General features: G+C 39.4%; 1 protein-coding gene and 1 long non-coding RNA gene across 9 annotated transcripts in view; both read left to right on the forward strand.

Moving 5' to 3' along the window:
* Positions 1-22,980, forward strand: part of HELZ (helicase with zinc finger) — a 163,101-nt gene that overhangs the window by 44,357 nt on the left and 95,764 nt on the right. For 7 of the 8 annotated variants that reach the window (XM_023244319.2, XM_023244321.2, XM_023244320.2 and 4 more), the window contains 5 exons: positions 344-419; positions 2,471-2,669; positions 3,111-3,218; positions 4,276-4,573; positions 16,396-16,663. In XM_023244319.2, coding sequence (XP_023100087.2) covers positions 344-419; positions 2,471-2,669; positions 3,111-3,218; positions 4,276-4,573; positions 16,396-16,663 — 949 coding nt within the window. The remainder of the gene's footprint in view (positions 1-343; positions 420-2,470; positions 2,670-3,110; positions 3,219-4,275; positions 4,574-16,395; positions 16,664-22,980) is intronic. The other variant, XM_045044969.1, reaches the window with a different exon arrangement.
* Positions 5,831-10,766, forward strand: LOC123382020. The gene is made up of 3 exons (XR_006589774.1): positions 5,831-6,064; positions 10,137-10,139; positions 10,753-10,766. It is a non-coding gene; the product is annotated as an uncharacterized LOC123382020 (long non-coding RNA).

A 22,980-nucleotide genomic window follows, 5' to 3' on the forward strand; every position in this document is an offset into this window, starting at 1 on the left:
TAGAGACGCATCTTAAGAGATGACTTAAGAAATGACAAGCATGCCAACCTTTCCCCTGTCCGTTGTTAGGGAAGAGACTGCATTGGAAACATGTCCACCAGTTGCTAGGACAGAGTCAGGGTCATCGACTTGATTTCGCTGTTGGGTAACTACTTCAGTGATTTGAAGTTTCATGTGGTTAATTGAATTTCACTCATTTGATTGGTAGAGGCAAGTATGTCATGTCCTTTTTACATCATCTGGGATGATGTGTGTGGAGGGTTTATAGTATTTCTTACACATGAAAATATCAGAATTATTAGCAAGCCTCAAATGATACGACTATATCCTGATTACTCTCTAGGATCTTGTAATGGTTGGCATTTCCGCCCACCACCTAGGGGAATCACAAGCAGCGAGGAATATACTTTGTGTAAAAGGTAACGTGAATTTTTTTTTTAAACCAATGACATGTCTTTATTCAAAGGATAGATAATTTTCCTTCACTTTCTGAAAAGTAGTAATTCCAATCTAAAGAAGATAACATGTGAAGGAAGAAGTATAATGATTGAGTTAAGTGGTTTATTTTCAACTGGAAACAGAAGCCATAATGGTCATTATCATTAAATAAGAAAAGTCAAAGCCAGACCAGTGAGCCTTCTATTAATTACAAACAACAGTGATCTAAATGGGGATTGTTAAGACTTTGTGTAGAAATCTTTTATAAAACCAGTTGAATTATTAGGACTGAATTTAATTCTGGTCTCTTATTTATGTGAAATTTACCTAACTTTTGGTGATTGAAATTGAAATGATACAAACTGAAGCAGAGCATAAAGTAGATGAAGAAATTTTAAATTATTTTAATAACTTTTCTAAAAAATATCTATCCATGTTATCCTTCTATATAATTTATGAGTAATTTCTATTTGAAGGGCTAACCTTTCAAAATAGTTATTAAGCTGGACAGAATTATTGCAGTCACGTTTCGAAAGGTTCTTTTCGTAAGAACTAGTAACTAGTGATATTTTAGAAATAAAGTCTCATTACTATAGATTGTTTTTGGTAATGAAGAAAACTAGATATGTAGTTTTGATGATTGAATAGTTAAGATATCAGATATGATTTTATGTAGAAATAAAGAAACGAAGTAGTAAATTGCAGAAATCCTGGTGGCATCCTGTCGTCGGAGAGGAAAAACACAGTCGTGTGCAGAGGAAATGGGAGAAAATTTAAGGCCAGGAGAGACTATCAGCCTCTAATATATTTAAAGAAATAATTTAAAGCAAAGCAATAGAAAGACAAATATTTGGCTTATTAAGATCTACTTAAGAGAAACAAATGCATGATTTTAAATGTATCTTAAAAAACGTAAGAACTTAATAGTGTAATTTAAGTTCAAGAACTTGATGTATCATCAAGAAAAGCCTTAAATACAGTCATCTTTTCAAATAGGGTGAACCGTTTGATAATTTACATTGTGTTGTATTTCTTATGGCCTGTATTTTTTTCAGTTGAAGAATTATCCATAATATAACACCTCTCATCTCTATTTTGCTCTTTATAGTTTAATTTTCATTTTTTCTCTCAGAAGATCTTTTTTTAATTTTTTGACGTTTCAATGGTTTAAAAATTGGCTAGGCCCCGAATTTTGCACGATATTTAAAACTTTAAAAAAATACTAATAATCAGAGTTTTGCCTTTTTATGTGTTTTGACCACCGAATTATTGTCAGTTGAATTTTCAGAGTCATAAACACTGGGAAACCATTAACTCTTGTCCTTTAAAGTGAACGTTTATGAATTTACCATTGAAGAATTTAATCTATTGAATTAATTGTGATTCTAATATAAAACTTTTATTCTTAGTTTATTCAAAACTTCAAGCAAATGAATAGAGTCCAGTATTTTCAATGAAATATAGGTTAATGGTCACAGAGAAAAGGGTAAAGGCTTAACGTTCGAAGGTGAGGAATAGAACCCTTAAGGTTATACTTTAATGATACATTAACATTTTTTTCCGAATGAAATTCTTAGTATGTGGAGCATTTTTCTTGAGGAGAATATCATTTTGGGAAGTAGGGCATTCCTGTGTTTGATGCACCGATCCACTTGATGTCAGTGTTGCTTTAGGAAAATTCTGCTCTAAGAAGAATTGTCTAAATAGAGTTGTTACATCATGAAGGAAACTGCCGTTTCGATGTTGGTTTTGTGGGTGTGGGGTGGTTATGACTGATTATGTTTCGCTTTAGCACCCCCTTATTCCAAAACAGGGATCACTGAGTCTGGGAAGTTGCCGTAGCGATTAACTGTTGTAAATGTTCGTGAACCCTCTTCTCCCTCCTCCATGCAAGTCAGTGTGATAAATACGGCCTTTCAGGAGATAAAGTTTTGTTTTTGTTATTGAAGAGTCGAAGGGCAAATGATGGAAGTTTGTATTCTAAATGGTCCAACAAAGTGTATGATGAAACAGTCTTTCCTATTTTACTTAGATTTTTAGAACAAGGCATCTGTAGGTACGGTGCCCAGTGTACTTCAGCGCACTCCCAGGAAGAACTAGCGGAATGGCAGAAACGATACGCCTCGCGGCTGATAAAATTGAAACAGCAAAACGAGAATAAACAGCTCTCAGGCAGTTACATGGAGACCTTGATAGAAAAGTGGATGAATTCATTATCTCCTGAGAAAGTGGTGAGGAAAATAAACTGCATTGTTCTGTTTTGTTTAAAACAATGACTTTGTTGGAGTCTTGACTTTATTTTGTGCTATATTTTGGTTTATTTCCTTATCCTCTATATGAAGAACTCGATTCTTGATGAAGTGTTTTTGTAGCAAAATCAGACTCTTTTGCTAAAATAAAGAGCAGAGCCAAGGCATTTGTTTGGAGATCTGCAGGTATTGTATGAACCTTCGTTCAGGGAGCGTTTACTGCCATTTTGTTGTCCTTAATTTTTTTATGTCTTGTCTAAGCTTTATTATATCTTGTTCTTATAAAATTAATGTGTAAAATGTCTTGCTTTGTCGACAGTTCCATCCACATCTTCACCGTTGATATTTATTTATTTACCATGCCAAAAGTTTTGTTTGTGCTTTTAGGAATAAAAACGTAACACCAATTGTTGTCTTTTTCAGCTTAGCGAATGTATAGAGGGAGTAAAAGTTGAGCATAATCCTGATCTGTCGGTTACTGTCAACACCAAAAAGTCTCACCAGACATGGACCTTTGCTCTTACTTGTAAGGTATGAATTTTGTGTTAATTGAAGAATGTAATTTTTTTTTTTTTGATGTTCTTAAAGCTTCCCTGACCTTTAAATCCCTGTGTGAGACCATTGAAAATGTTTTCATCTAAATACATTCTTAAGTAGGTTATGTATTGTGCTAAAGTGTATTTCTGTATTGCCTTAAAGGTATAATTTTTTTAGATTTTGAGATAAAGGTCTTTGTAGATATTTAGATGTTTGCTAATTTATTAATTTGATCAAGAGGTCTTTGATACATCGTCTTCCAAAGTCAGAACATAGGATGGGGTTCGTGGCTCAGAGTTAACTATTTAAAAATCGAATTGTTTAATCTGGCAGTTCTAGGATATTTAAACAGTAGCAACTTGTTTGTATAATTGATTTGATGAAATCATAGATTCTGTAATAATGGGTTTTTAATATGAGACGTTTTCTGCAGTGCTTTCCATCTTGAATATAGTACTAAAAGTTTTAGAATAAAGCGAAGTCAAACTTTTCTGTGAATATGTGCGGTGGAAAAGTTTTGTGTGCTTTTTGGTGGCATTTCTTTTACTGTACCATCCGCATCTTGGGATGAAAAATCTGGGAACATTTAGCTTCGGCCTTGAACCCAATCCGTTGCCTTCAGAGGTAACTGCCCTCCTGTGAAGACTTCCTACTTAAAGCCAGATAAAACTTTCTTAGGCCAAAGGTATGGAAAGTTGGAGTTCGGTGGTCATACAGGGTGATGATAGCTTTCACCGCAAAGAAAGAGGAGTGTGTCATGAAAAGAGCAGGGTGGTTAGAGATGTCGGAGAAATCTGTCGTTTTTAAAAATTTCAGCCTTGCTGAGGTATCAGTGACATCATAAATAAATGATTTTAACAACGGATTTTTGTTTTAAACCGTTCTGATTTTTTCTTAAATGGCTTGTGAGTACAGTTTGTATTTTTAACATAGTCTCTTAGAAGCATGGGAAAGTAAAAGTCCCTGATGGGAATATTTTCATTGAAGAACCCAGTGACAGTTGGACTTTTCACCCCCTTGTACTCAATGAATTCCTTTGCCTTCCTTGCAGCCTGCAAGAATGCTGTGTCGGGTAGCGTTGCTCTATGATGCACATCGTCCTCATTTTAGTATCATTGCAATATCTGCCGGAGATAGTACTACGCAGGTATCGCAGGAAGTCCCAGAGAACTGTCAAGAATGGATAGGAGGGAAGATGGCCCAAAATGGATTAGATCATTACGTGTATAAAGTCGGGATAGCATTTAACACAGAAATCTTTGGAACTTTTCGCCAAACCATAGTTTTCGACTTTGGATTGGAACCGGTACTCATGCAAAGAGTAATGATTGATGCGGCTTCTACAGAAGGTAATATTTAGATTCCCCCCCCCCCCCCCCCCCCCCCCCGATACAATGTATTAAAAGGCACTATAATGGCAGTATTAAAAGATACGTATTAGCCTCTAAATATTTCCTGGAGAGGGAATGAACGATAAGGCAAAAAAAAAAAAAAAAAAAAATCCCAAAGCAATTGACTCATTTATTGGGTAATGAGATGAGAATGGTTCATATTATGCTCTGGTCTCTTTATGGAGTCATTAGGCAAACTTGCTTTGAGCTTCCCCAAACTTGTCTGAGTAGACGATCAGGTCTGTTTGGGTCTCTTAGCTTGGTTTCTGTTTTTTTTTTTTTTTAAATGTTTTACTCATTTTTGAGACAGCGACAGAGCATGAGCAGGGGAGGGGCAGAGAGAGAGCGAGACACAGAATCTGAAGCAGGCTCCAGGCTCTGAGCTGTCAGCACAGAGCCCCGCCCGGGGCTCGAACTTATAGACCGCAAGATCATGACCTGAGCCTAAGTCGGACGCTCAACCGACCGAGCCACCCAGGCGCCCCTAGGGTGCCTTTAATAGGATCTGCTCTGTGTTCCTGGGAAAGAGGTCCCTGGTTTCAACGTGTGAGCACCTGCAGAAGATGATAATTACTTTGCATGTTGTTACATTACTGCCTATTGCTAAATTTTATGCCGAGATCCAACAGGACAAGGAAGGGGCACATTACCCTGTATTTTCTTGGCTCTTGGTTGGATTTTTATAGGTGCTTTGTTTTATTTAGTGAGCACTAAATATTTATTTAAGAGGGACTTCATGTGAAACTTCCTATTGTATTGACTATAACTGACCCTATTGTGGAGTATGTTTTTTGCTCTGTACCACAGTGTCTCGTTTGTGAGACCTAAAGTCTGGTTCATGAGCAAATGCTAGGGTTTGATTTTTGGGATGCAGTGACAGGTGGAATTGTTCTGTCTCCTTTACTTTATCTGCTGGGAAGGTTAAAGCAACATTTGGGCCCAGATTGAACAATTAGGCATTACCTTCTTGTGTGTGTGCCAGTGTCACCCAGACTTCCTTAGACCTCAGTTGAGGCTTATTTCTCACTTACTTTGATCTCTGTTACCTGTTTTTATTCTTTTGTATTTTGGATTTTCATCTTCTCCATACTCTTTGGAATTAGAATATGTTAAATCCTGGGGCACCTGGGTGGCTCAGTCGGTTGAGCTTCTGACTTCGGCTCAGGTCATGATCTCACGGTGGGTGAGTTCGAGCCCCGCGTCGGGCTCTGTGCTGACAGCTCAGAGCCTGGAGCCTGCTTCAGATTCTGTGTCTCCCTCTCTCTGACCCTCCCCTGTTCATGCTCTGTCTCTCTCTGTCTCAAAAATAAATAAACATTAAAAAAAAAAAAGATAGAGTATGTTAAATCCGATAGCCAAGTAGATACAGTTGACAGAGTAAGAATACTTAATTTATATTTGCCGCTGTAGGAGTTCTTTGGCAGTCTTTTTCCTGCTAAGAGCCAGAGAGTGAATCCTTCAGGTGCTGCCGGGCAGATGGTGTTTGCTGGGACAGCGCTGCTCTGCGCTGTGATGATAAAGGAGCTAGAGACCATATGGAAGCGAAAGGGCATGACTGTGTTCCAGTCACACTTTATTTTCAAAAACTGCGGGCTGGAAGTAGCTGTAGTTTGCCTGCCCCTGTCCTAGTGAGTTGCTTTTAGAGACTAGAACTTGAGAACTATTAGGAGGCGCCTTTTGTAAATCATGAAGAGAGACCACCACGTATTTCCCACTTGCAAGTATAATTTTCATAGAATGTTCTGGGCTTAAGTGTGGTGTGTGTGTGTGTGTGTGTGTGTGTGTACGTGTACGTACATATAGAAATATATATATTTTTTAAGTTGTTTTTTTTGAGAGAGAGAGGGAGGGAGGGAGGGAGGGAGGGAGAGACTGTGTGCATGGGGGAGGGGAAGAGGGAGAGGGAGAGAGAGAGAACCCCAGGCAGGCTCCATACCCAGTGCCGAGCCCGAAGCAGGGCTCCATCTGAGCCGAAATCAGGTTGGATGCTTAACTGACTGAGTCATCCAGGTGCCCCACATGTGGGTTATATTTTAAAAGTTTGCTTTTAGATGGATGGTTTGTAACTCACAACTCATTTCCCCATAGAAATAAGTTTTTAAAAACAAACAAAAAAAAAGAAGTAAGTTTTTAAGAGTTGTCCAAAATCTGTACTAGTTAATGAAAGCCTATTTAATTAATTATATAAAATGCTACATGTCTGCATTAAGAAGAGAAAACGATGCTAATTAAGACTGATGCGGGAAGGAGGTGATGATGTAGATTTTAGGGCACCCTCACATGGGCTTGAGAGATTGAGGGTACTTTGACTACTTTTGCCTCAGGCATGTGTCACTTTTCTAGTGGGAGAAAAAGACCAGTGAACAGACTTCACAGTCAAATAGAATTGGATTTGAGTCTCAGTTTTCTCCTTACTCGTGTGACATTTCTGAACTTCATGTGTCAAATGGGGCTAGTAATATCTATTTCAGAGGATTATTGTGGGAACCAAAATAAGCATTGTATGGTTTCTGGCACATGGTAAGCACTTAGCAAATGGTAGCCGTTGTTTTTACCATGAGCCATGGTTAGAATAACTTCTGACTTACAAGTAGAATGAAGAAAGTAGGAAGAGAGAAGGAGAATTTATTTTAAAAAGTGTGGACCAGGGGCTCTAGGGTGCATGCAGGAAGAGGGGCTAAGAAGCCGAGATAAAGACCTGAGCCCTTAAAGCCACAGCACCTGCGAATCTTGACAAGAGAAGGCAAGAGAAGTTGGTGGAAGACAAGTTGTCCAAGATGACTGATATTTTAAGTGTGGTCACTGGAAGAAATAGAATTCCCTCCCTCCCTCCCTCCCTCCCTCCCTCCCTCCCTTCCTCCCTTCCTTCCTCCCTTCCTCCCTTCCTACCTACCTACCTACCTACTTACCTTCCTACCTAGCAAACTCTACCCCCAGTGTGGGGGGATTGAACTCACAACCCCAAGATGACGAGTCACATGCTCCACCAACTCAGCCATCCAGGCAGGCACCCCAGTGTTTCATTTATTAAGTTTCTAATATACTAGTTTGAAAATATAATGAATTTTGTATTCATTGAGGTATAGTAGATGGAATTAATACAGTCAAGGATATCCTCTGATTTGGAACTAATAAAATGCCTTCCCCCTTTGTTCTTTATGTCTTTTTCTTTTTGCTGACCACTTTGCAGTTTGTTATCTTTGCTTATTTTTCTTTATAAAGTTTTACCTCTAAGCTGTTACGTTGTAGAAAATAATAAAAGTTAAGCATTTTCTTGAACTAACTTGGAAACATTAAGACAATTTCACATAGTGAAATTTTTCAAGGACAAGAAAAATAAATATAAAAGGGACCATTATAAAATGTATTTTGTGATAGGAGATTTTGAAATAGTATAAACAGAAAAACTTAAAAGCTAGGTTTAGGCAAGCCAGGTGACGTTTGGCTGACTTTTTTTTTCTTTTTTTTTGTCCATTACTGAAGTGAGCTGACCTGTTGTGCTGAGTTTTAGTTCTTTGGTATTTTCCCTCCTCGTAAAATTGATGTCATTCAATATCTTGACGCTTTTGTTAAGTTCTTAAGTTTTTATTGCATGACTGTGCTTGTTTCATTGTGACTGTGTACAGGACCTCAAAAGAATTTTGGAGAAATGAAAGCAGGATGTAAATAGTGTGTTTGTTTCCTGCTTCTGTCTTAGTGCTGGTTAGTGTTTTTGATTATTACAGCAGATGTTTGTCAGCAAAAAAAATTGAGGGGAAAAGATTTGTTTATGTGAAATCACAGTTTTATAAAAGATTCTCAAAAATAAAAATGTAAAAATGTCAGTTTCTTACTTGTATCTGTTTCTGGCATATTGTGTGGATAACATTCAGAGACACTGAGAGCAAGAGAACTTCTTTGTTAAATTGGGGACACACAGTGTTACATCCTGGCTGATTTTACCCCCAGCCGCAGCCAGTTCACTATTTGATCTTCCTTATTCTAGAATTAGGAGAAAACCTTTCAGATTTAAGTTGGCCAAGTGCGGTTGGGAATTGGGTGGTTGAATTAGATCTGAGCCTTATCATATTTCCGTATAGTTTTGATAACAGTATAAATGATACCATAGTATAATTTGGTTTCTGCACACACAAAGAAATGTAGTGATGGTATGAAACTAGAATTTGAATAGAAAATATCTTCAACACTTCTTCCATGTGATTGGCTGTTCATTGTTTAAGCAAGTTTTTGTCCTGAAATTAATGCTGGCAACATACATTTCTTTTCCATAAAGTTACATATTTGGACCATGCTGGTCTGTGTTCTACTGAAATGAATAGGTGTTATGTTAATAATAGGTAAAGAATCCCATCTGAAAATATGTTTGGAAATGGTGCATGCTTTTTTTTTTTTCCCTTAGAGATTCACAGTGCACCTCAGTAATTAAAGGCTCAGTGTCTGTCAAACTGATTTGATCCGGGAACTTAATTATATTAGTGCTTTACTCCTTGGAACTTAAAATCAAGTTACACAGCAGACATTTGCATTTCTACTTCATTGTTCAGGATCAAATTCAAAATTCTACTTTAATTAATTCAGTTTGAACTGGGGGAAAATTCCCACATTTTTAAAAAATATTTTTATGATATGTAAAGCATTCAAACCTTTTCTATTTGCAGACCATGAGTGAATTTTTTTCCCTCTAGTAGTCATATGGCAGTTCTGCAAAGTGTTAGGAAATAGGTATAACTTTAATAATTTTGCTGTTTTCAATTCTTTTCCCTTGTTGGTGAGGTTCAGGTTCAACAAGAGACACTGTATGCACTAAGAAATTTTGGGTTAAAGATGTGCCTCTGGTCTTGCTTTCTCTTTTTTTACAATGTTTATTTTTGAGAGAGAGAGAGAGAGAATGAGAATGAGAATGAGTGGGGGAGGGGTAGAGAGAGAGGGAGACAGAATCCAAAGCAGGCTCCAGGCTCCCAGCTGTCAGCACAGAGTCAGACATGGGGCTCGAACCCACAAACCGTGAGGTCATGACCTGAGCCAAAGTCGGACGCTTAACTGACTGAACCACCCAGACCCCCTAAGAGTTGTGCCTTTTAAAAATGTGTGGCAAAAGATATCTACAAAAGAACAAAATTAGTGAGTTGCCCTTTGCTTAGGAAACAAACTGTATTCATTATACACTTTACCCCACAGCTTTGATTAATGAAAAAAAAATTTTTTTAATGTTTCTTTTTGAGAGAGAGTGAGTGAGCATGAGCGAGGGAGTGGCAGAGGGACAGAGGATCTGAAGTGGGCTCTTTGTGACAGCAGCGGGCCAGATATGGGACTTGAACTCATGAACCATGAGACCATGAGACCATGAGATCATGAGATCATGACCTGAGCTGAAGTCTGAGTATCTGGAAGTTACATGTTGAAAATTATTTCTTATGTGTTTAATTTGAAAACTTGATAGTATCCATTACTTTGAGTCTAGCAGTGTATGTTAACATTAACATTAAAATTTAGTGTGACTTGGGGCGCCTGGGTGGCGCAGTCGGTTAAGCATCCGACTTCAGCCAGGTCACGATCTCGCGGTCCGTGAGTTCGAGCCCCGCGTCGGGCTCTGGGCTGATGGCTCAGAGCCTGGAGCCTGTTTCCGATTCTGTGTCTCCCTCTCTCTCTGCCCCTCCCCCGTTCATGCTCTGTCTCTCTCTGTCCCAAAAATAAATAAACGTTGAAAAAAAAAATTTTTTTTTAATTTAGTGTGACTTAATTATCTCCAAATTCCAGGGTTGTTGGTAAATTAAGGCTATATAAAATATTTGATATTATGTGATCAGAAAAGTACTAGAAAAATAGATTTAAAAAATAATGCCTTTGTCAATAAAAAATATCATTGAATGGAAGCATGTGAATAGTGAGACATTCCTATGCTGTTATTTCGCGTTTTAACTTTTCATTATCCTCTCTAAGAGGTGGAAAATTGGGATCGACAGTATGGGTAAACTGAGAGATGTTCATCTTGCTTCCATGTTGGCAGTTTTGGGGACGGGAATGGTACTGGAATGAATAGCCGAAATGGTGGTTTAGGATTACTTTCAGATTTGTAATTTTGTTGTTAATTTGGGCAGTCCAGACTTGTAAAGGCGCCGACCAGCATGCTTCGGCAGGAAGAGCGTGGTGTGTCCGATGTCGGAACTGAGGCTTGTTTCATCTCCTTCTCTTCAACTCCTAGATAGACGGAGCTGTTGTAAATATGTTCCACATGTAGCATGCGTGCATCGTGTGCTGGTGCTGTGTCCACCCTTCTGCTAGACACGCACAGCGCTGGATGTTTGTTCCTCCTTACCTTGTTTTAAATCTGCTCTCTGGGTTCTGTTAAGGATACTTTCCCAGTCTGCCATATTATATTCTTCATCAAACAAACCAACCCTTTGGATGCCTCGTTAGACTGGTAACCGTGTGGCTGAACGCCGAGGCCGCCGCTGTCCTCGGTCACAGGGCCAGGGAGGTTGGGAAGCATATCTTGTGTCCGACTAGTTATTCCAACCTTGAACTCTGTGGAAGGAAGTAGCAGCTCTTCCCTTACGTTATCTTAAAGAAATTAGGTGCATTCTAATGACCTTTAATTTGTTTCTTGTGAATTTCTCTTAAAATATGTTTATAGCTTCTGCCTACCACATCTCCGGGTAACATTTATAGGTTTACAGTTTCTGTCAGATTTGACAGATTGGAGATTTGTTATTCTAAGAGTTGGTTAATAAACTCTCCCTGTATGGTTTTGTGAGTATTGATCCTAACCTATTCACTTCCAGTCTTTCCGGAGTGTATTTCATTCTAGCCTATTCTAGGTTGAAGAGAAGTGCGTACCGGGGACGAGGTGGCTCAGCTGCCCTGAGTAGCATACGTGTGTGGTTTAGATGTTAGCAGGTGCTAACATGTGCTGGGGGAAGGCGGGGGGATGAGGCCCAGTGGTAGTCAGGTCCCCACGGGGACCTCCCCGCCCTCCTCCATTGAACAGCGACTCTGCAGACCTGCCAACTGTAAATTAGGTGGGAATTTGAATAGGCTTAATCAGCTGCTTATTGTAAGAGAGGATTGGAAGCAGACGCTTGTCTCAAGTTCAGATGAAGCAGGGAAAGAGAAGTGGTTTTGGCAAATTATGTCCTCGGTAGCCACCGGCCACGGTTCATTTTTGATGTCTGAGTTGACGACTGAGATCAGTAATTTGCAGACTTTCTGGTGTTGGTACACATGGATTTTTTTTTTTTAAGTTTTCTTTTTTCTGTTCCCCCAGCTCTCTCCCTTCTCCTGTACTGTGGTTTCTTGTTTCTTTGTTTTATCTTATTAAAAAAAAATTTTTTTTAATGTTTATTTTTGAGAGAGAGACAGACAGACAGAGTGTGAGAAGGGGAAGGGGAGAGAGAAACACACACACAGAATCTGAAGCAGGCTCCAGGCTCTGAGCCGCCAGCACAGAGCCTGACGCGGGGGTTGGAACTCACAAAACCTGAGCCAAAGTCAGACGCCCAACCGACTGAGCCACCCAGGCACCCCTGTTTTATTTTTTTTAATATTTATTTATTTTGAGAGAGAGAGAGCGAGCGAGCAGGGGAAGGGCAGAAATGGAGAGAGAGAGAATCCCAAGCAGGCTCCGCTCCGCACTGTCAGTGCAGAGCCTGATGCGGGGCTTGAACTACATGCTCTGTGAGGTCATGACCTGAGCCAAAATCGAGAGTCAGACGCTTAACCAACTGAGCCACTTAGGCGCCCCTTAACAATTCTATACTTTGCTCAGTTGTTCATCATGATACATGTACTCAAAATCCCTTTCACCTATATAACTCATCCGCCCCCCCACCCCCACCCCCACCCCCACCCCTGCTCCCCTCCAGAAACCATTCGTTGATTCTTTGTGTTTGAGTCTGAGTTTTTCTGTTTTAATTAATTTTTTTTAATGTTTATTTTAAAAAAAAAAATTTTTTTTTTCAACGTTTATTTATTTTTGGGACAGAGAGAGACAGAGCATGAACGGGGGAGGGGCAGAGAGAGAGGGAGACACAGAATCGGAAACAGGCTCCAGGCTCCGAGCCATCAGCCCAGAGCCTGACGCGGGGCTCGAACTCACGGACCGCGAGATCGTGACCTGGCCGAAGTCGGACGCTTAACCGACTGCGCCACCCAGGCGCCCCTGTTTGTTTATTTTTGAGAGGAGAGAGAGAGAGAGAGAGAGGGAGACATAGAATCCGAAGCAGGCTCCTGGTTCTAAGCTGTTAGCACAGAGCCCAACTCAGGGCTCAAACCCACGAGCCGTGAGATCATGTGCTGAAGTCGGACACTTAACCGACTGAGTCACCCAGGCACCCCTAGCTTTTTAATTTAAATCCAAGTTAGTTAGCGTATAGTGTAATAATGATTTCAGGAATAGAATTTAGTGATGCATCACTTACATGTAACAGCCCGTGTGCCTCCCAACAAGTGCCTTCCTTAATGTCCATCCTCCATTTAGCCCATCCCCCACAACGTAGCCCCCCCCCCCCCCCCCCAGTTTAAGTTTATTTATTTTGAGAGAGAGTGGAGAAGGGGCAGAAAGAGGGAGACAGAGAATCCCAAGTAGGCTCCCCTCTGTCAGGGTGGAGCCTGACATGAGACTTGAACCCACAAACCATGAGATCATGACCTAAGCTGAAATCAAGAGCTGGACACTGAACCGACTAAGCCACCCAGATGCCCCTCCTGTACTGTGTTTATAGTCATTTAAAGAAACCACAGTGGAATAAAATTTAACATTGTTTGGAAATTGCTTGGAAATTGTGCTACCTGCTGAAGACACTAATTTTAATAATTTCATAAAACCAGGGTGGCAGTCATGGCACTATATAGACGAGAAAAACAAATACTGTTTCTCATGCCGCTTTTCCCAGAATGACTTTCTGTATAGTTTGCTCTGCACATTAAATAGGTGAACAAAAATCTTTTTAAATGGAAAGGTCTATTGTTTTCAGGCTTCTTACTATCCCAGTTACATAAATATTGGCTGGGAAGAATTAGTGACTGTTTGTTTATTTTTATTTTAAAGGGAGAGTGAGAGTGCACGGGCAGGGGAGAAGGGTAGAGAGAGAGGAAGAGAATGCACAAGCAGACTCCATGCTCAGCACCGAGCCCGTCGTGGGGCTCGATCCCACAACCCTGGGACCCTGACCTGAGCCAGGTTCAAGAGTCAGGCGCTCAACTGACTGAGCATCCAGATGCCCCAATTAGTGACTTTTTAAAGAATGTGAACATAATATTGATCTAGGCATAGTCTGATTGAATTTCTTATTTAAATAAAACTATGAAATATAACTCTCCTACTTCCAAAGAAGAGACATCCTTTTATTATATATTACAGAGATTCTTTGATATTATGTAGACTTTTTTTTTTCATTTTCATTTCTTTTCATGTTTATTTTTGAGAGAGAGAGAGACCGAGTGTGAGTGGGGGTGGGGCAGAGAGCGAGGGAGACACAGAATCCGAAGCAGGCTCCAGGCTCTGAGCTGTCAGCACAGAGCCCAATGCAGGGCTCGAACTCACGAGGTGTGAGATCATGACCTGAGCCAAAGTTGGACGCTTAACCGACTCAGCCACCCAGACGCCCCTAGTTTTTTTTTATTTTTAAAGAGCTGGGTTATTTGGTTTGTCACTATACTATTGCTGTTTCTCTTGACTTTTGAATTAAGAGAAAAAATTATGTACATCCTTGTTATTTTGATAATGTTTGTCATCTGACTTTTAGTGATGGTATAATCTGCTTTAGAAATGTTGGAGTGTGTGTAATTTAAATATTTTTTGTAGCTATGATTTAATGAATGAAAAGGCACGGCCCAATTTAGGATGATTGAGGCAGAAAATCTGGTTACTTTACTTTATGAAACTTATCCTTTCGAAGCTATTGCAAAGCCAGTCCATCCCTGCCTAATCCAGAGTATTATAAGAATGCAGACCAGCCTGGGGGCGCCTGGGTGGCTTGGTTGGTTAAGCGTCCGACTTCGGGACTTCGGCTCAGGTCATGATCTCACGGCCCGTGAGTTCGAGCCCCGCGTCGGGCTCAGTGCTGACCGCTCAGAGCCTGCAGCCTGTTTCAGATTCTGTGTCTCCCTCTGTCTCTGCCCCTCCCCTGTTCATGCTCTGTCTCTCTCTGTCTCAAAAATAAATAAACGTTGAAAAAAAAAATTAAAAAAAAAAAAAAAAGAATGCAGACCAGCCTTATACCTTGATGATTATAGGTGTATTTGTTTCTCCATTGGAGATATAGTAGAACTGGCATGTAAAAATACCTTTTCAAGGAGCAACGGCAAGAAATTAGGGCCTTTCCTTTTTTAATTTTTTAAAACATTTAAATTAGGGCCTTTGCATTTGAATCTTTAATAAGACATTAGAATAAACTATTTTCTAGTATTGAGAATGTCTTTTGGATGACTATACTTAGGTGTTTATAATTTATATGTAACATTTAAATGTAGGCAAATCTCTCACTAAGCATTACATGGCAATTATGCATTGTTCTCTCATTGTAAAGATAGTACAGGGTAACTTATTTTTGTACTTTGGACACTTAACTCGTCTCTGTTTAAACTTTTTTTTATTTCTTCCCCAAATTGTAACCTGAGTTGTGAAGCCATCTTTTCAGTTACATTACATTAAAACTGGATATCAGCCTAATGAGTCAGTCAAGCAACTCCCCCCCCCCCCCCCTTTTGGTTAAGTTTCATATTTATAGGTCTATGTATGCTCCACCCAATAGAAAAGTAGTATGTCCTGCAAATAGAGCAAGCCTACTCAGCACTCAGAATTCATGTTCCGGGGGCGCCTGGGTGGCTCAGTTGGTTGAGGGACCGACTTTGGCTCAGGTCATGATCTCGCGGTTGGTGAGTTCGAGCCCCGTGTCGGACTCTGTGTTGACAGCTCGGAGCCTGGAGCCTGCTTTTGACCCTGTGTCTCCGTCTCTCTCTGCTCCTCCCCCACTTATGCTCTGTCTCTCTCTGTCTCAGAAATAAATAAACATTTAAAAAAAAATTAAAAAAAAAAAAAGAATTCATGTTCCAATATATTTCACCCTGTGCTGGTAGTGTCCTACCTTTTTTTTTTTTCAGAGATGTCAGAACTTGAACAGTCATTCATTTTGACATTGTGCCCTACTTACAGTATAATTTAACTGAGGCTGAACTGGATTTTTCTGATAGGGCATTTGAATGGCACATTGTATCACATTTCAAGGAGGAATTAGCAGTGTTTTTACATGAGTATTTTCTAAAAGATTTTTGTTTGTCATAAATTGACTTTCAGAGAGTTTCACTGTGCTTTACCACATACGAAAAGATTAACCTTTCGTAGTGTTCTGATCGTCTTTTTTCTATAATGGGCAGGTATTGTTAGTAGGAGGAAGAAAGTGTTTATCATCCAATAGATTTTATCTTATGAGGAATTTATTGTATTTTCTTCTTGCAGTTCAGATTTCTTTGGACTAAAGAGTTAAGTTCTAAATGTTAATCTGCATTTTAAAATGTTAATAACTATTTCTGGTATGTCTTAGCCTGGTGTTAAAAAGGAGGCATTTTTTTTTTCTTTCTTTCACATGGATTCCTATTTATGTTCTTTTGTTAACCTAGACAACACATTTCTGATATGGGAAAAATTCTTTGTTAGATGGGTTTTTGGATTGTTTTTAAGAATTGTTAGCTCAAGCATATAAAATGCTCCTACCAAAATGTGTAATGTATTTGAGAATTTTAATGTTGTGCTCTTTATAAACGTGTTTTTTGTTTCCATTTAGATCTTGAATACCTGATGCATGCAAAACAACAGCTAGTAACCACAGCTAAGCGTTGGGATTCTTCTTCTAAGACTATTATAGATTTTGAACCTAATGAAACTACTGATTTGGAGAAGAGCCTTCTTATCAGATACCAAATTCCTCTCTCTGCTGACCAGCTGTTTACCCAGTCGGTTTTAGACAAATCATTGACCAAGACCAACTATCAGTCACGGCTGCATGACCTTCTTTATATTGAGGAGATAGCCCAGTATAAAGAAGTCAGCAAGTAAGTTACCTTAGGAATACTTTTTTTTTCTTTTGTTTTTAAACAAACTCCCCTTTCAGTGGTATTTTTCATTTTTAAATGAAAATGGAGGTTTGCCAAAGTGAAGACAGGTAGTAAAGATTGTTATTCAGTAGCTTTCTTTCTGTGCCGTGTCCTGTTCATCTCGGCATCCCTAGTGTTTAGTATGTATTTCATTTCCATAAGACTCTGCCACGTACTAGGTGTGTAAACATGTGGTCCCTGCCGTACCGGAGGTTTCTGTGAATGGTAGTCAGAGCGAGCATTCAGTAAATATTGGTTGAATAAATGTACAGAAACTGAAAGAGACTACTACGTATCTTGGAATGCAATTTTAAGAATGAAATGATTTAAATCTTCAGGGAAACTATTTGATAATAATGGAAATACCTCTATAGCCACTTACAAAAGCTTTAACATATTTTGCGTTTTATCCATATGCCACAAGTTAAGTCCAAGCATAAATCCCAAAGCTTATTTGAATCATTATAGGAAAAGTAATCCTAGAAATTAAAGTTTGAATGAAGGCAGATATTAATGAAATGGTTGGTATGTTTGGTAGTAGCATTCCACTTTTTAGATGAAATGGGAACAAGCTTTAAACAATGAACCACAGTTATGATACATGAGTATATTTTTGTAAGCAGTTTTCCCTTTGAATATAGCCTAACCAATCTTTTTTTTCTGGGCTGCCTTATTGGTACCTTAACATTAATTATTAATAGATACTGAACCCTTACTAAGGTATATATTTAGAAAAGGAAAAGTAATAACTTAAAGATACCTTGTGTTACTCTATTTATAGATTAAATATGATCTGACTTTTGGAACAGATCTAATTTCAAATTACACGCATGTAAAATTTACAAAGTCAGAGTGTACTTTTGTTACCCTTAAGATTTTAAATCATGGCTGGGGTGCCTGGGTGGCTCAGTTGGTTAAGCATCCAACTCTTGATATTGGCTCAGGGTGTGATCTCACGGTTCCTGGGATCGAGCCTTGCACGATTGGGCTTCATATGAACATGGAACCTGCTTGGGATTCCCTCTCTACCTCTCTCTCTGTCTTCCCCTCCCACAATAAATAAATAAACATAAAAGAAAAAAGGACTTTAAATCATGGCCATTGATGGGCTCTTACAAGACTTTTTTTCTTCTTTTTTTTAATCTTTATTTATTTTTGAGAGAGCAGGTATGAGTAGGGGATGGCAGAGAGATAGGGAGACAGAGGACCCCAAGCAGGCTCCACACTGTCAGCACAGACCTCGATGCAGGGGTCTAACTGATGAAACGTGAAATGACCTGAGCTGAAATCAAGAGTAGGTTGCTTAATCAACTGGGCCACCCAGGTGTCCCTCTTACAAGACTTTCACTGACTGTCTATATACAGTTCTTTTTTTTTTTAATTTTTTTTTTTTTCAACGTTTATTTATTTTTGGGACAGAGAGAGACAGAGCATGAACGGGGGAGGGGCAGAGAGAGAGGGAGACACAGAATCGGAAACAGGCTCCAGGCTCTGAGCCATCAACCCAGAGCCCGACGCGGGGCTCGAACTCACAGACCGCGAGATCGTGACCTGGCTGAAGTCGGACGCTTAACCAACTGCGCCACCCAGGCGCCCCTGTCTATATACAGTTCTAATGAAATAGTCACTTATTAAATAACAAGGACAGTGGCTTGTAACATGTATATTCACATTATTACTGTGCATATATGTTATTTACATGGTCATAGATTCCTTTTCCTTAGTAAAGAACACTTTGATAAAATCATAAAGTTTGGGATGGAATAGCTTATTTTTTATTAAAAGAATTTTTTTAACATTTATTCATTTTTGAGAGATAGAGCATGAGCAGGGGAGGGGCAGAGAAGGAGGGGAAGATACTGAATCCAAAGCAGGTGCCAGGCTCTAAGCTGTCAGCACAGAGCCCTGCCCAGTATGGGGCTTGAACCCACAAATTATGAGATCATGATCTGAGCTGAAGTTGGACTCTCAACTGACTGAGCCCAGGCCCCTGTTAATTTTATCTTAGAGAGAGAGAGAGAGAGAGAATGCGCGAATGAGGGAGAGGGGCACAGGGAGAAAGAGAATCTCAAGCAGGTTCCACACTCAGTGTGGAGCCTGATGTAGGGCTTGATCCCATGACCCTGGGATCACCACCCGAGTGGAAATCAAGAGTCAGTTGCTCAACCAACTGAGCCACCCAGGTGCCCCGGGATGAAATAGAGTTTAGAAGCTTACCAGAATCTTAAGAGACTACTTTGGAGTACCATAATAGAAATTCAGAAAAAATTATTTGTTTAATATTCAGGTTTAAAAATCATTCCATATATATTATCTCAGAACTTATAACTAAAGACCAATAAACTTGTGGATGATTACATTAAAAATAATTTTTTTTAAATGGAAATTTGATTAGATAAAAGAATAAACCCTACAAAATTGTGGAGGTCAGATTCTGATCAAGAAACTAAGTGGAGGGGCGCCTGGGTGGCGCAGTCGGTTAAGCGTCCGACTTCAGCCAGGTCACGATCTCGCGGTCCGTGAGTTCGAGCCCCGCGTCGGGCTCTGGGCTGATGGCTCAGAGCCTGGAGCCTGTTTCGGATTCTGTGTCTCCCTCTCTCTCTGCCCCTCCCCCGTTCATGCTCTGTCTCTCTCTGTCCCAAAAATAAATAAATGTTGAAAAAAAAAATTAAAAAAAAAAAAAAAAAACTAAGTGGATGAAAGTTCACTCTGAGAGCACCTTGCAAAGGCTTCTAAAACCCATAGAAGAGGCTTGAAAATATCTGCAACATGAAACGAACACTGGTGGCAAACTAAGTTGGTATATTTCTGGAGGAAAGTTACTTATTTGGCAGTTTGTTTTTATTTTATTTTATTATTATTATTTTTTAATTTCAATATGAAGTTTATTGTCAGATTGATTTTCATACAACACCCGGTGCTCATCCCAAAAGGTGCCCTCCTCAATGCCCATCACCCACCCTCCTCCTTCCTCCCACCCCCCATCAACCCTCAGTTTGTTCTCAGTTTTTAAGAGTCTCTTATGTTTTGGCTCCCTCCCTCTCTAACCATTTTTTTTTTCCTTCCCCTCCCCATGGTCTTCTGTTAAGTTTCTCAGGATCCACATAAGAGTGAAAACATATGGTATCTGTCTTTCTTTCTATGACTTATTTCACTTAGCATAACACTCTCCAGTTCCATCCACGTTGCTATAAAAGGCCCTATTTCATTCTTTGTCATTGCCACGTAGTACTCCATTGTGTATGTAAACCACAATTTCTTTATCCATTCATCAGTGGATGGACATTTAGGCTCTTTCCATAATTTGGCTATTGTTGAGAGCGCTGCTATTAACATTGGGGTACAAGTGCCTCTATGCATCAGCACTCCTGTATCCCTTGGGTAAATTCCTAGCAGTGCTGTTGCTGGGTCATAGGGTAGATCTGTTTTTTGGCAGTTTGTTTTAAGGGTCTTTAGAAGGTTTGATCCTTTTGGTGTAGTAATTATGAGGAATCATCCTGAAGAAAGAACAGGAGATTCTTAAATTAAAGATGCTTGTAAACAAATGTCTTTCAAGAGTAGTGAAGAGCACGTTAAGTAAATTAATAGCCATATGATCCGAAACTGCAGTAGTTCTCCCTTGTCCGCGGTTCACTTTCTGAGGTTTCACTTAACTGTGGTCAGCTGTGGTCCAGTTGATGATCCTGCTTGAGATACATCATCAGGTCAGCGATAGCCTAATGCTGCGACACTATGCTTATGTCACCTCACTTCATTTCACTTCACCTCACTAACTTCATGTCATCACCTAGGCCTTTGATCATCTCACATCATCACAAGAAGCATGAGTGCAGTACAATCAGATATTTTGAGGGAGATGCCCCACGCACATAGCTTTTATTACAGTATATTGTTATAACTGTTACATTATTAGCTATTGTTAATCTTTTACTATGTGAACATATAAAATTTTATCATAGGTGTGTATGTGTAGGGAAAAACATAGTGTGTGTAGGGTTTGGCACTATTCATGGCTTCAAGCAGTTGCTAGGGGGCTTGGGACATATGTGCTGGAGATAAGGGGGGGACTACTGTATTGAAATTATGTTCTCGAAGAATTTTTGAGTCAGTAAATATGCTCATGATACAATATAAAGGGGAAGATATGTTAGTTACAAAAGCAGCCACTGCAGTTCTGATTTTGTATGTACACACACATATATGAATATATTTGTATATAAAAATACTGAAGAGTTAAAGCAAAGTGTTCTGGCTGGTGAAATTACAAGTGAGTTTTATGTTCTGATGTGGTTCTCTCTATTTTTGAAATGTTGTGCCATGACCTCCTATTACTACTATACTAAGAAAAAAGCAAAGAAATGGGAAGGAAGCTAGAATGATGTCAGTTGCAGCTCTTGATGATCAAGGTGTAAAATCGCCCTCCGGTATGACAAGAAAGATTGTAGTTAAGACAGAATGTAGATAACGTGGTAAGACCGCGGTAAGACTGTATACAGTAGTCTTTTTATAGGAACATCTGAGCTTTCTCTCTTTTTTTTAGTCTTAAAAATTAGATCTTTAAAATAGTTATTGACTCAGATAGCGATGTTTACAACCTGAATGTAAGTCTGTAGGGTCACTTTTTATGTGTTACATATGCTAACTGCACAAGAGTTTGAAGGATCTTAAAGACAGAGATGAGAATTTATTGCTACACGTCTAATGTGACAAGTAGATAGTTACTGCGTCAGAGAATTCTGGAAAATTTTCAGTGATTCTCTCACCCACAGGTAACCCTGGATGTGAAGGCTGGTAAATTACACTTCTGAATTTGACAGGCTTGTAAAATTTTGTGAAGTACAGCATAGCAGTGGTACACATACAAAGAAGCAAATCCTACTAGTAGATGGAGTTCTCAGCGGGTATCTGTAAGCAGATGGACAAGGGCCCCATAACAGACATAAGTGAAGGATTTTCAAGAATCTTTGAGAAAGTTTTGTATATGGTGCTTCCGAAAGCTCATTTTCTGTTTTTTCCTTCTTTCCCCTTTAAACGTGACATTTATTTACGTTTTCATGTTGCCTTGAATTTAATTCACATTTTGATCATTCTTTAAGCACAAATAACATGACAGATATATTTAAAAAATGGATTTGGGGGAGGTCTGTATGCAGCTACTAAACTCTGTTGTAGCATAGGTTATCAGCACACTTTTTCTGTAAAGGGCCAGCAAGTAAATATTAAAGGCTTTGTGGACTTCATACAGTTTTTGTTGCATAGCTTCTCTGTTTTGTTCTTGTAAATCGTTCGTTCTTAGTCAAGGGCTCTCCAGAAAACAGGTTGAAGGTTGGATTTGATCCTTGGGCCATGCTCTAGTGTGTCTGATTGGGTCATTTTACTTGTCGGTTCAATCGGTACCAGTCATCAAAGCAAACCCAAGTCACCATTAGAATGGTGAAGAATGTTTTATTGTGAATTGAGACTCCCCTTAAAGCCAGAACACAATGGTTTGGGTAAATAGACTCCCTCTAAATACCCTGGATGTGTATTGATGGTAATAATGTATTCGGTATGCTCAGGAACGTGCCTCTTTAGATGTAGTCAGACCTAGCACATGATGGATAGAATATTTCCTAAGGTCACCGAGAATATATTGGTCGTTTGCGAACTTTGACAGTTTAAGCAGAATAGTGCTAATCACGAAAGCAGTGTCGAGGGACTTCACACCGATAGTGTACATTTTAATTGTAAAGATTGGACTATACTTCTACATGGTCGCCTTAACATTCCTTCCTTGAAAAAGGATTGAATGAAGCCTCTCAAAATTAGACAGGATATATTTTGGCTTGCGTTTGGATGTAGTAATCAAGTTTATCTTTTTATTTTCTTTACTTTAAAGAAAGGGATGGTTTTTCAAAGCAGTCCAGAAATTAAGGTTTCTTTTAATGTTAAGTTTTAGTGTGAGTTGTGTGGAGGTGGTAAGGATAATACTTCGTTTCAGTTAAGTTTTGGAAAATGCTTCCGAGTTCCTGCGAGATTAAAAACAAAGTATTTCTCTTGTCTTCAGCTCCGTGTTGATATGCGTTCATTGAGTTATGATTCTGCCTTGAAGTGGAATCCACTTGATTCTTAGATAAACATTTTCAAAAGAAATTGGCTTTGGCCAACGTAATTGTGCCCATGAAAGTGTGTGCGGGCCCAGCCTGATCAGGTTGTTGTGGCTTCTCAGTGCTGGCAGCTGGCACGACAGGCCTGGTGTGTGGACGCACATTTCATCGTTCAGATGGACGAGGCGA

This window comes from Felis catus, chromosome E1 (assembly GCF_018350175.1).
Source record: "Felis catus isolate Fca126 chromosome E1, F.catus_Fca126_mat1.0, whole genome shotgun sequence".
In the NCBI taxonomy this organism is placed as follows: Eukaryota; Metazoa; Chordata; class Mammalia; order Carnivora; family Felidae; genus Felis; species Felis catus.